The following is a 14,082-nucleotide window of genomic DNA, read 5'->3' as shown; positions in this document are numbered from 1 at the left end:
TGCATTGAACCCTTCAAGCCTTTGTTCACCCTTTTCTGTTAGTCATATTTGTTTAAAACCAGCCAATCAAGATGGTGACTATCATTATTTTCAGCCTGGCTCAGTCAGTGGCACTCTCACCTCTGAGTCAGGAGGTTGTGGGCTCCAGCCCTGCATTATGACATTGACCTCACACAGATTAGGCAGACACTCAAAGCAGTGCTGAGGGAATACTGCATTGTTGAAAGTGTCGCCTTTCAGGTGACATGTTAAACTGAGGATCTCTGCCTGTTCAAGTGGACATTGAAGATCCCATGGCACCAGTCAAAAAAAGAAGGGAGTTTCTAGCCAACAAATATTCGCTGGGCAGAAATTGACTACCAAATTTGCCAATAAAATGCATAATCCCTACACTTTGCAGTAAATCTTGAGAAGTGTTTTGAAACGTCCTCCTGACATGAAAAACAACAATAAAAGCACTAAATCAAATGCAAGGATTATTATTATTAACCAAAGTCGGAGAACTGAATTTTGTCAGCAGTAGGAAGTGTGTTCCGTACACTTTTTCTGCAGAAATTGCTCCTGATACATAAAACTGGATTGCACACATCACCTTATTGCCATTATCATTCTATACTATACTGTGAGGTTCCACCTTCTGTTATATATTTGCAGAAATGCGTTTCTTTTTTCCGTGTCCCAGACAAGTTTGCGACAAAAGCAACTTCCAATTTGTATGACTGCTACTCTGCAAACACGTAAAGAAAATGTGAAATCTGTTTAGTATTATGGGAGGTAAGTGTACTCAGTTAATATTGGTATTTATTGGACAGATGTGATGTTACTTTCTGCAAACATTACAACTTAACCCTTATCCTGGATTTGACAGAAAACCCTTTCTCTGTGGCTGGCCACTTTTGTGCATTTTCAGCTCTTGTGATGCTGATCCACACCTCACCACTGCCTATATTAGAGGCATAAAGTCATTCAAACATCAAGATAAACTTAACTCTATATACTTATCCATGTTTTACCTGTAGTGTCACCCATTTTTTCTTCTATCCTCTTTATTGTAACTTCATGTTTAATCTTTTCCATCTTGTGGGCGTTTCGCTTACAGAGTATACAGTCAATTCACTTCACAGTATATTCTGTGAAGCCCTTTCAGACGTCTTGAAGACACGATAAAGCGCTCTACCAAATGCAAGGATTTTTATTATTATTATCTATTCTAGTGTTTTCTTTTCTTACCAATATTTAGCTTTGAAAGCTTCCAATGACCTTTCTTCTCTTTCGGAAGGTGGGTGTATTTTGTGTTGTAAATTTTGTGTACTAAAAAAGCAATTATGAAATCAGTAAACGGATGCAACCTGGAAGATTGAAAGACACCTTGTAGATGTTTAAACCAGGAAGTAGGGAATTGTTGGCTGTCTCATAGATTTTCTTTTGGTCCGCCGGGTGTCTGACACATGCGGAAACACATCACCATGCTTGAGAGTAACCAAACCAAACAGAGTACCTTGGAAATCAAATAGCTACCTAGACATGGAAATTCCCATGAATTAGAATGGAATGCGCACTCTCTCCCTAGAGAGACACATCTTGCTTATTTAATTGTCTCACTGAATGATTGTGCCCATACAAGTGAATCTCTGTGATACTTACACAGTATGAAATAATGCTTGTGAGGCTGCAATTAATGTATTTGGCTGCTGCAATGTGAAATGCCTTCCTTCAAGTTCCAGCAGTTAAATGATACACCAATGTGGATCTGCATAGTAAAGACAGACTATTTGACTTGTATTATCACTTGTGAGGCTGGCCTTAACTCGCTTGTGAATTTGTTACTTGTGAGTTAGCTTTTTAGCGTTACCTATGGGGCTGTGAATCTCATTTCACGTTTATCCAGCATGTGTCCTCTGTCTCCTCAACACTAAAAATGGGGGTTGGAGTATTTTCAGGGCAAGTTAATTGTTCACAATTTAATTATATCATATTTTGCACTCTTCAAAATACCTAGGTTGAGATGTAATATTGTCTGTGTATATAATGCTATAATATGTTATCTATATATAGTTAGCTTTTAGCAAATATATATATATAATGGATATATATATATATGTGTGTGTATGTGCACATGAATCTCACAATTTAGAGACCTCTCAATTCAAATGTATTGTTGATGTTTAAGTTCATATGTTTTAACATGGACTGCTCTGTAAAAGATTACTTAACATTTTACCAGCATACTTTCATAGGTGTCTGAAAGCAATCAACCCTAGCAAAGTATGATTTAATAGTATGTATATTAAAATAATAATAATAATCCTTGCATTTGATATAGCGCTTTTCACGTCGGGAGGACGTCCCAAAGCGCTTCACAGAACACACTGTTAAGTGAATTGACTGTATATTTGTGGGCGAACGCGGCAGCCAATTGCGCACCGCAATGTCCCACAAACAGTTGTAGATTGAAATGACCAATTTATTATTGTTTTTTGTTTTGGAGGGATTATTATTAGGCGTGTGGAGTAAGGAAACTTGCCCAAGGTTTCGCCCTGCCTGGAATTGAACTCAGGTCTCTCGCTTGCAAAGCGAGTGCTCTAACCACTAAGCTACAGGACTCCACAAAATGCTAGTTGTTAGAAATTTAAATTGCCAATAGGGTTCTCGGTCACTTTATGTCATACGATATAATAGATTGCATCAAATGAGCTTTGATGCATACCCTTACCACATAATCAGAAAACATTAGGTTCTGTTTATTTCAAAATGGCTTTCCTTTTTTTGAATCATATGAAAAATTAAAGTGAGTATTAAATGATAATTTTCAATGTATTTTTATGTTGTGGGAAATTGTGGGAGTTCATAGCAAATCTAACCCTAATTCTGTGTTTACCTGAGTTTCTATTCTTCTTTTTACTCCCACAATTCTCCCCCCCACCCCCCCACATGCCTTTGAGCTTTCAGACACTTTGCAACCACCCTCTGGAACTCCCTAAATCCATCCGCTTTGCACTTCCATTTCTGCTTCCAAAGCCTCCTAAAAAAAAACTACCTCTTTGACTATACCTTTGGTCGCCTCCATCAAGCCTGCTTAAGCTCCCAGTCTTTTTGTGAAGAACTTTGAGATACTGTATATTCAGTTCCAAAAGATGGTAGTCTATACCTAGAATAAATAAATATAAAATAGGGTTGATCCAATAGAGAGTTTCGGAGGAACTTCTTCACGCAGAGAGTGTTGAGAAAGTGGAACTCGCTGTTTGGAAGCTGCGGTTGAAGCAAATAGCATTAAGTATTTATGGCAAACTTCTTGCATACGTAAGGGAGGGAATAGAATGTTACAAGAGAGGTTAGAGTATGCGTTCAGTATAAACGCTACTCCAGACTGGTGAGGGTGATTGGACTGTTTCTGTGCTGTTTCACGCTGTGTCACTCGATGTAAGTGTAATTTTTGAACACATTGTTTATTCTTGCATCTTCTCAGAGGTGATAATAATAAGCCTTACATTTGATATAGCACCTTATCACATCTTCGAGACGTCTCAAAGCGCTTCACAGAATATACTGAAAAGTGAATTGACTATATATTGTGTGGACGAAAGCGGCAGCCAATTATGCACAGCAGTGTTCCACAAACAGTCGTGGATTGAGTGACCAAATTATTATATATATATATTTATTATGTATTATTACCCCCTGAATATATATATTTAAATAAAGGCCGAACTATTTATGTAAATATTTATTTATTTTTGAAGGGATTATTACTGCCGGAAAAACGATCCGCCGATTGACTAACAACCGGATACTTATTTACTGCTAGGTAAACAGAAGCATGTGGAGCAAGGAAACTTGCCCAATGTTTCACACTGCCTGGGAATCAACCCAGGTCCTCTCACTTGCGAGGCAAGTGCTCTAACCACTGAGCTACAGGACTCCACGATGCTTTAATAGGAAAGCTGATTTAATCCTTTTTATTTTAGAAAGTAATTTGCAACTGAAGCATAATGTTTTTGGGTGGGAATAAACACGGGCATTTTAAATGTGATATTCATTGATGTCTAATTGCTAGTGGATGAGCAGCAAAAAAAAAAGGGGGAAAAGTAAATCCAGAATAATGTGTGCACTAAACAGAGCCTGTGGTTTCATTCATACACTACCTTGTGTTCAGGATTCGCACCAATAGTTTCATCTGGAAACAAAAATGAATCCGATTGCCTTCAGCTCAAGCATTGTTTGTTTGTTGAAGACATTCACAATTGAAAATCTAGTGTTTCATGTAAACCTTGGAGTAGTGGGGGAGGAGGGGAAACTAGTCCATTATATTACCTGCAGATATTGAAATACGTTTGAATACACAGAATTGAATGCAGATGTAACCAGCAGTGCATGTAAGGCTCTTAGGATACATATTTAAGACCTGGGATACCTAGATTCTTGTTCAGGCAAAAAAAAGAGTCCTATATGCAACCTAAACGGAATAGTTCCCCTTGAAATGATGCGACCATCCAGTTGCCAATTTTTTTTCCTCCTTATTTATTGCGTATGCAAATCTTCTGATCCAAACCTGCGACCATATAGCAAGCATAGGCCCAAGGACATTTGCCGTTCTTAGCTTGAGAAGTAGGTCTACATTGTTTGCTTGGCAGAACAGTTAATAGTGTTTTTATGTTTGTTGTATTGTGTCTTGTCTGACATTCATGAAATGAAAAATTACCTGACTGAAGCTCTTCAATGTAGGTAATGTGATCCAAACACTTAGCAGCTAATTCATTATTGAGACCTGAGTTCAATTCAAGACAGGGCGAAACCTTGGGCAAGTTTCCTTACTCCACACGCCTAATAATAATCCCTCCAAAAATACAAAACAATAATAAATTGGTCATTTTCAATCCATGACTGTTTGTGGGACATTGCTGTGCGCAATTGGCTGCTGCGTTCGCCCACAAATATACAGTCAATTCACTTTACAGTATATTCTGTGAAGCGCTTTGGGACGTCTAGAAGGCGTGAAAAGCGCTATATCAACTGCAAGGATTATTATTATTATTATTATTATTATAAAGGTGGCTGACAAGACAGCACAAATAGGCAGTAGCTTCAGTTGACCATGTGGGGGAGTTTTATATTTGACAGAGCCCAACAATATCTCAGATTAGAATTGGAAAATTACTCAAGATTTTACATATGTATTGTCACCATTAAAAGTATCTTTTACCTTATCTTTTAAACACTGTAACAGTTAAAAGTACTCAAATTATATGATCTTTGCATACTTCCCATTTGTTACTGTTTAAAGTGGTTAAGCAATCATGGCTTGAATTTAACCACTTAGCACAGTAGGAAAAAAATGTCAGTAGGCTATTTTTGTTTGCTGGTCTGTGTACTTACCAAATCGAAACCATCTACTTCCAGAGCAGTGTTCCAGAGGAAAATTCAAAAAGAATTCCCATGGAAAACATAAATGGAGACCGGTAGCTCAGTGGTTAGAGCACTCGCCTCGCAAGCCGGAGACCTGGGTTAGATTCCCGGCAGGTTGAAATGTTATAATAACAATAATAATCCTTGCATTTGATATAGCACTTTTCCCATCTTCTAGATGTCTCAAAGCGCTTCACCGAATATACTGTAAAGTGAATTGACTGTATATTTTGGGGACTTTTTTTATTTTTTATAATGTTGGGCAAGTTTCCTTACTCCACACTCCCCTGTTTACGGCGCAGTAAGTAGGAACCCGGTTGTTAGTTGATTGGCGGGGGTAAAAATTCCTTTAAAAAAAACTAATAAATTTGGTCACTTCAATCCACTGTTTGTGGGACACTGCTGTGCTCAATTGGCTGCCACGTTTCGCCCACAAAATATGCAGTCAATTCACTCTACATTATAATCTGTCAAGTGCGCTTTGAGAGTCTTGAAGATGTGGTGAGCTAAATCAAATGCAAGGATTATTATTATGATTATTATTATTATAAACAAGTTAAATCCTCAATGTGCTGAATACAGTACATTGCAATCCCTCAATTGTTTGCAATAGATCGCCAACATTTTTTTTTCAGGGTATGACCCTCATCTAAAATTGCTTTGGCACACAAAGGTTTTACTGTTAGTTATAAGAAATCAATATCCTACTTTGAAGGGGGAAATGAAAACAGATGTAACTCAGACCCAAAGTTTCATTGATTTCAACATTTCAGACTGATCTCACCATCCAGTGAAGTTTGTAACATTTTAATTGTATTTATGTGTACTTGAATATGCGTCCAAAGTTCATACAAACTATTTGTAGTTTTGACAATCTCACTGAGTTACTGAAACTACGTTTCAAGTTGGATGTTGGTCCAGATAAATGCTTTCTGAAATTTAAATTAAAACAGTGTGAGTTTGGCTCACCGGCATATTGTGTGTATGTCAGATATAATCACCAACATATTGTAGTTGATGCTGCTGCTTTATTTTCGCTTTACCGCCCCCACCCCTTGTGGGGGCACAATTACCCACTGCCCAAGGCTGTATGAAATTCCCATGGGAACCTTTGAAGTTTGTCAGGATATCTTATAAAATTATATTTTTCACTGAGTATAAAGTAATGTAAAATAAATTGCCTTGTTGGAAATTTAGCTCAAGTTCTGATGGAGGTTAATAAAAAAAACATTGAGCTCTCAAATACCAAATGTGTAATTTTAAACTCAGAGTGGCAAAAAGTCTTATTAGATCAAGTACCAATAATATGTGACAATCAAAATGTTTTGCACAGTTAAGATAATAAGCACTTTTCTATCCTCCTCAAATAATTCATTGTCATGACTTTAAATGAAATGTACAGTGTATGTTTAAAGTGCCAGTGTATACTCCTTCAGTGTTTGCAGTGTCTATGTTCTGGTGTTATGAGGAGTTAAAAAGTTATGTGAGTCAACACTAAACATGAAAGATTCTTCTGCACCTTTTCTTTGTGTTTTGGAGTCCTTTAGAAGTAAAGTATGTGGTGAACTGCAGACTGTGTACTTTAGGTATACAGATATCACCTACTATATTTGGGCTTCTGTTGTGTGCATACCTGGAATCTTGCACACTGGTAACTTGCTTTAGAGTCTAATGCCAGAGGCTAGGATTTTACCTGATGTGTGATTCTTGTCTGTAACTGTGCTTATCATAAACTGACAGCTGTTAAAGAATGAGGCTAACATCAAATGTCCAGATCACCTGCGTAGGTCAATTAGTGTTAATTTTCATAACTGTTTTCATTTTTCCTTTTTCTTAAGCCAAGCCCGATTCCAAGTCCAGTTCTGGGGAAAAAGCCAAATGCTAGTCAGTCACTGCTTGCCTGGTGCAAAGAGGTGACAAAAAACTACAGAGGGGTCAAGATAACAAATTTCACCACATCCTGGAGAAATGGATTGGCTTTTTGTGCAATTCTGCATCACTTCCGGACAGATTTAATGTGAGTAATGAAGTTAGATCCTATGATATAAAAAATGTTTTCACTTGGGCAATATTTTTTTTCTTTTAACGTGTATTTTCAAAATACTGTAGTTTTGCTTTCCCCAAAAAAGCATTTTTCACTCAAGTCATTTTTTTTCTCACTCTGGCTTATGCTGCTAAAATAATTTCATCTTGTTTCTTTGGCGTTAATCTGTCCTACATAGATGTCTTCGGGAAATTTACAAAAAATGTTGGTATTGAAATGGATAAGATGAATAAGCTTTTAGCTCTGTGTACGCTGACAGCAAGGGATTATTGCATGGCAAATTTGGTTTAAAAGACTAGCCTCTGGTGTCTACCTGTTAGCTTCCCTCTGAGATGGAATGCTTTGAGGGGGGGAGGGAAAAACACGTGATTTCTGGTTATTTTTATTTTCCACTCTGGCTATTTTGTTGATTGCATTATAGTAAAATCACCACTGTATGTGTATTAAAGCAATTTTATTGCTTCATTTAATGTACACTTTAAATACACACTGCTTTCTTCCTTCTTTCCCTCTATTTTTCCCCACCCCCTCCTCTCCCCCAGTGACTACAAATCTCTGAATCCTCAGGATATTAAAGAAAACAACAAAAAGGTAAGAACAGCCACAGAAAATGACATGTCTGCAATTTTGGCTTCACCGCTGCTCTTTTAGTAATCCCTGGAAGGTGAGGTTGTTTTGTAAGGTTATAATTGCTGCTCGCAGAAGGTAATCTCCCCTGCAGTTTTATCTGATGCATTATCGACTCCTGTTTGCATTGGTCACAAACGTTTTAAATCTTGTAGAAGAAAGTCTCTGTAATACAGATATACCTTGCTGTGACTTTCATCCATGTATTATGGAAAATATTTTTTTAAAAAAGAAAGGGGTGGGAGGGATTTTACGAGAAACCTTTCTCTACTTATTATAGTGCAGATTTCTATAAATATATCTGTGCTTCAGGTCATCAAATGGGTTATAGCTTGTTTTTCAGAATTGTCTGGAACAGATTTTGTTTCTTGCGCAGTTTATTTCTTCCTTCTGCTATTGCCTGCTGCTTGAGAGCTAGACTGGGTATCTCAGTTGTTTCCTGCAGGTTTATTTCCTGTCCTCACACAATTCTGACTGATAACCTCTACTGCCCTTGTTTGGAATGAATGCAATGTGAGGAACAATGCCTGTGTATAGTAACCATGCAGATGCATAAAGTTTCTGACATTTCCTCCTCCTCACCAATTAACATAACATCTCAAAATGAACGAATGAATGAATGCTTTCTTTGAGGCCAGAGTCTATTCTCCCTCCTCTCCATTTACTAGTTAAAATGGAATTGCAGGTGATCGTTGCAAGGGCAGCAGAGGTTAAATTGAAGGAACGACTCTGTTAGGTGAAGGGCACTGGCAGGTCAGATCAGAACCCTAACCTCTGTTTGAGCTCATTGGAATTGAGAGGGAAATGCTTTATTAAATGATGACTCACCCAGATACATATCAATTGGAAAATAAAATGTGTTTTACAGGTCTTAATTGGGGATTCTCAAAATTTGTTACCAACTTACACAAATGGAATGTACCAGTAATCTGATCTGCACTGATAGATCAGTGCATTGTGTTGCTGAGAAATATTTAAGAGTATTGTCATTGGTGCTGTCGCTGTTGATAGATGGCATTTGATGGCTGTCAATCAGCCTGTCAAACTGGGTCGGAAAGAGTTTTGTGGAAGGAGAAGAATGAGAAGCTTTTTTAAAAAAAAAGTGAAATAGGTCCATACTTGTGGGTAAAGATGTATAGAATCCAGAAGGGGAAACAAATTCCAATAAATGCATTGAAGTAAAACAGTATATATATTTTTATTGTGTTAAATATTTAGTTTCGACTTATAAATTGCTAAGTAAGCTTCCAATTTGTTCCCTGTACGTTTGATTGTTTTACAAGTTCAGTAAATAACATATTGGCTCAATTAAAAGGAAATTTGAGGCCTGGTTAAGTTGGTAACATGCTCACACTTCAGTCAGAAGGTTGTGCATTGAAACTCCACGTTGGGATTGAGCTCATAGTCTAGGCTGCTACTCTAGTGTAGAGTGCTGCATTGCCATAGGTGCCATCCTTCAGATGAGATGAAAAACCAGGGCCCTGGGTACTTGTTCAGGTGGGTGTTAATGCCATGGCACTATTCAAAAAGAGTAGGGAGTTTCTCCCGGTGTCCTGGCCAAGAAAACAAAAACCATTTGCATCACAGCTGTGTATGGTCCATTGCTGTTCACAAATTGGTACAAAATGTTTGAAATTGTATGCATGTGCCTGAGTACCATACACATTGTTCCTGTTGCATTGTATTATTAATAAATAAAAATGTAAACCTTTCTAATAATAATAATAATAATCCTGCACTTGATACAGCACTTTTCATGTCGGGAGGACATCTGAAGGCCCTTCACAGGATTCACCAAAGAGTAGTAAATGGATGTTTTGTCGGCAATGCAGCAGCATTGCCTCACAAACAGTCATAAAGTGAGTGCCCAATCTTTTCTGCGAGGTTGTTATACGGAAATAAAGTGCAAGATTGGAAAACTGTCTGCGAGAAAATGGAAGTAGAAGAGAAAGAATAATGGCATTGATAATTTGTGTTTTCTTATGGTAACAATATTTGGAAGTTATTTTGCAGAAACGCAAGTCATTTTCTGTTTGTTCCCAGCTTGAACCAAATGACCCAGGAAAGTGATTTTAAAGAAATATATACCATTCAGAATTCTCCCACTCGTGTCCTCTCTTGCACCAGCCTCTGGAAACCTGGCTCCCCATCCCCCAGCAGATTAAATTTAAGATGCTTGTTCTCGCATTCAAATCCCTCCACAGCCCCTCATTCCACCTTGTCTGTGTGACCTCCTGCAACCCTACAGTACTGCCCTCAGCAGACACTGGCCTGCGCAATGCCTGTGGTTAATGACCATTTATGGCTGAGCTTTCATTCTGACTTTGGTCTCTGGAACTCAATCTTAGAGTACTTCCATCTCTTCCCCTCCATCCCCACCTTAAGAACTTTCTTTTCAACTGCTATTTCTGTCACCTTTGCCTGACTCTCTCCCCCTCCGCCACCTAATCTTGGGCTCCTAGTCTGGATCACTGTGAAGCACTTTGGGACATCTTCGAGACGAGAAAGGTGCTATATAATGTAACAATTGTTGTTGTTGTACACGGTAATTATTATAGAATCAGTTCTTCTATGTTGTAATAATGGAGAGTCCGGCTCTACAAGTAAAAGTAAATCTAGAGCAGAACTTGTTTAGCGTACATTTTTCATAACGTAATCGTGTTCTAAATATTACAATTATTCTAATGAATGAGTGATGTCTCCCAAGATTTGTGGTAGTTTCACTTAAATAAAATAAAAAAGATTTACATAGAAGATAATGAGTGCACGGACGTGATTATAATAAAATAATCTGACTGAAGGGTTCAGATAACAACATAAACCATGAGGACAAAGGTCAAGCCATTTGAACCCAAAAATTAGATTACTTTCAAAACAACAACAATAACAAAGCGACATTTGTAAAGCACCTTTCACTTCGGGAGGATGTCCAAGGACATCCTTTCGCTGTAATTACTCCTGCCCAATTTTGTTTTTAAAAATTAAAGCAGTATTATTTTTAACCAATAAAATTACATGACCTGTTGCCTTGTGGAAGATGTTTCCCACGCCCACATCTCACGCGTGATGTCCTCACGGAAAGATTCAATTTGTGGCATAATCATTGCAAGATTATGGCAGTTTAATCTGCAGTGGATTACTGGAAAATGACACTGCTCTGTATATTATATAAATTTAATACTTTATTCACTTCAAAAATGATAAACTCCTACAGCATTTCAGACAAATGCTTGTATAAGATTTCTACTTTTCTTCGTCAAAAGCTGCGAACATGTGGTACTGGAAATTTCTCCCACAGCCATTGACCGTGTAAAACTCTGATCAGCCATCAGAGGAAAGCTCACAAATGGGATTGAATGAAAGAACTCCTTGTTCTTGAACCACCAGGCAAGCCATTTTTTCGACACAAAGCTGCACTTTTAAAATAATATTAATACCCTTCGGGGTGACTACAGTTTTCTTCTGGGTATCAGTTTATCGTCTGCAAGTTGAAAATCATAATGCAAAAAAAAATGTTCAGGTAAATTAACTCTTAGCCACTGGCTCATTTCTACAACAGAACTCTTTAAAAACAAATATTTGAATACTTTTTTTTTGCCTGATACACAATGTGAACATAACTTCTCTATACAGATGGGGACAATGTAAACTTAAGTTCTCCATAATATATTTCGCCCACAAAATATGCAGCCAATTCACTTTACAGTATATTCTTTGAAGTGCTTTGAGTCTCAACGACGTAATAAGGCTCTATATCAAATGCAAGGATAAGAACATAAGAAATGCTGGACGAAAAAAGACCACGGTCCATCTAGTTCGCCTTCCACCCTCCTGGCGGTTGAATGCACATGTGTCCCAAACTACCTATGTACTATATCCCATATAGTTATTTCCTAAAAGTAAATCATATAATCTAACAATTATTATTATTTTTATTAGAAACATGGTTTGAACTAGATGGTAAAAGCATTTATGTTGTGATAAGAATGGAAGAGAAGAGGATACAAGATGTGAAGTTGAATGACAATATTGTTTATAGTACCTAAAGACGAACACCTGTATATATCGATAACATAAGCAGCAGCAAACGAGACAATTCTGTACAGAAAGGCTAACCTGATGAATGAAACAAAGCTTTTTACATGCTCTTCCAGTCACTGCTTTTTGTTGAATCCCATCACTCTTGAAATTTTGATGTCAACTCCTTGATTGTTAGACTTGTAACATTTCAACTGACATTTTTGTGACATAGAAAATATAAGAATCCTACACAAAAATGCCGAACATAAATTCAATGGAATTTATGCAGGTCTACGCCCATATATCTCGGCTCAGCCTTTTCAACTGATTTCCGTTTGGTTCTATAGTTAATAGTTAATTTTCTGATCAGCTGTCCTTCCAGGATATTTGATTAATAGATTAATAATTTAGGAATTGAGTAGTTTCAATAAATGGCAAAAATATGGTCATCCTTTGTTCTTGATGACTGAGTGACTATTGCCGCTCCTCTGTTTTCATTTCCCTGAGTACTGCTTCTTCAGCTTTTGAACAGTGCTTGTTGAAAGTATCTAATTTCCTTTCGTATATTATTCGGAAAAAACCAATAGAGCCAGAAGACAAATTGACTTTTTCAGAAACCAAATTGTAAAGACGGCATGAGACTTTCCATATCTTTAGCGTTCCTGTTTCATCTTTGTGATAAAATGCAAATTGACTTTTTTGTCAGTTTCTTAGACTTCTTATGAGCTAGAAAGAATATTAAAAAAAAATTCAAATGCAGTAGCGTTTTGAAGATATTTTTCTTCCTAGTTTCCTCGGTCATTAAAAAGGTAAATGATGGTGTTCAATCAGCTAGCTAGTGCTATACAAAGATCCCAGAAATCTCAACTATTCTGTTTTTAATCCATGTCTTTAAAGTGCCAAGCTTTTCCTCTTCTGGATGTGCGAAAAGATTTGCATAGAAATCTATGCTCTATCATTCCCATGGCACAACACACTAAATGCTAAAGTACTGTACTACAATGTGCTTCATTAAAAGCAACTTGTCTTCTTAATTTTATCATTTAAATTAAATTGGATGCGACTTTTCTTAAACACTTTCTGGAAGAGTTCCAAGTTCTGCTTTCTAAAGTGGATTTTATGTTCATCCTCTTTGACCACTTCTGAGTAATGCACGCACTTGTACATACGGATATCTCTCAGCATCAACAAAATTCACAAGACATTTTGTTTTGGCTAACTTTATACTGTGCCATTTTGAATGTTATACAGGTTTCTTGAATGACCCTTATGGGTCATTCTGCTTTGCTTAGAATTTGTAAGCTTGGTTGCATAACTCTTGTCATACTCTGGAATGACATTCAAAGGAAGGTAGTTAACTTCAAGAGTGTTTACCTCTTGTTATTCTCTTAATACACTCGGGACTTCAGAAGCTAATTGGGTGTAGCAAGGCTGGAGCGTGCATTGTTAGAAATGTTGTAGATTGGCAGATTCTCTGTGCCCTTAGTAACACTTTTCATGCATTTCTTGTGCATACTTTGTTCACCACTGTGTTCTTTGGTTAGTGCCATGCAAACCGATTTTATTGTATGGTGAAAGCTAACTTTTTTGTATGGAGAAAGCGTAAAACCATTTAACCAGTTCAATTAGACTATTTTTCCCATGTCTTAAATTAAGTCAAGTGTAATCGGTTCCTTTAGGACTTCTATGTCAAGTATAATTCCTATTTACCTCTCTGTTAAAGGTATGTAAACATTGCATATCTGAACTGATTCTGGTAACATTGCAGATACCTTGTCACCTTTTATATATGATTCTCTTTGGCCAGTGATCCTGTGATATATTTGCATAATTTTAATGCATAGGTGGCATTTATGCTTTACTTCTAATGGTAAATGTATTTTTCACAAATATTGTGGGAAAAAANCTGCTGAGCACTTTGTTCTATTGGTGTTGCAAACCTCTATCTTTCTTTTAACCCACTTTACTCTTAGACTTGATCCTATTAT

At 37.1% G+C, this 14,082-nt stretch overlaps 1 protein-coding gene across 8 annotated transcripts in view; it reads left to right on the top strand.

The window, feature by feature from the left end:
- The window catches only part of ehbp1 (EH domain binding protein 1), a 230,184-nt gene that overhangs the window by 130,967 nt on the left and 85,135 nt on the right, over positions 1-14,082 (top strand). For all 8 annotated transcript variants that reach the window (XM_042333424.1, XM_042333422.1, XM_042333428.1 and 5 more), the window contains 2 exons: positions 7,242-7,420; positions 7,990-8,038. In XM_042333424.1, coding sequence (XP_042189358.1) covers positions 7,242-7,420; positions 7,990-8,038 — 228 coding nt within the window. The remainder of the gene's footprint in view (positions 1-7,241; positions 7,421-7,989; positions 8,039-14,082) is intronic.

Source organism: Callorhinchus milii, unplaced genomic scaffold (assembly GCF_018977255.1).
Source record: "Callorhinchus milii isolate IMCB2004 unplaced genomic scaffold, IMCB_Cmil_1.0 Scaffold3, whole genome shotgun sequence".
NCBI lineage: Eukaryota > Metazoa > Chordata > Chondrichthyes > Chimaeriformes > Callorhinchidae > Callorhinchus > Callorhinchus milii.
Note: the sequence above shows the minus strand (reverse complement) of the source record. Positions and strands in the feature narration are given on the sequence as shown.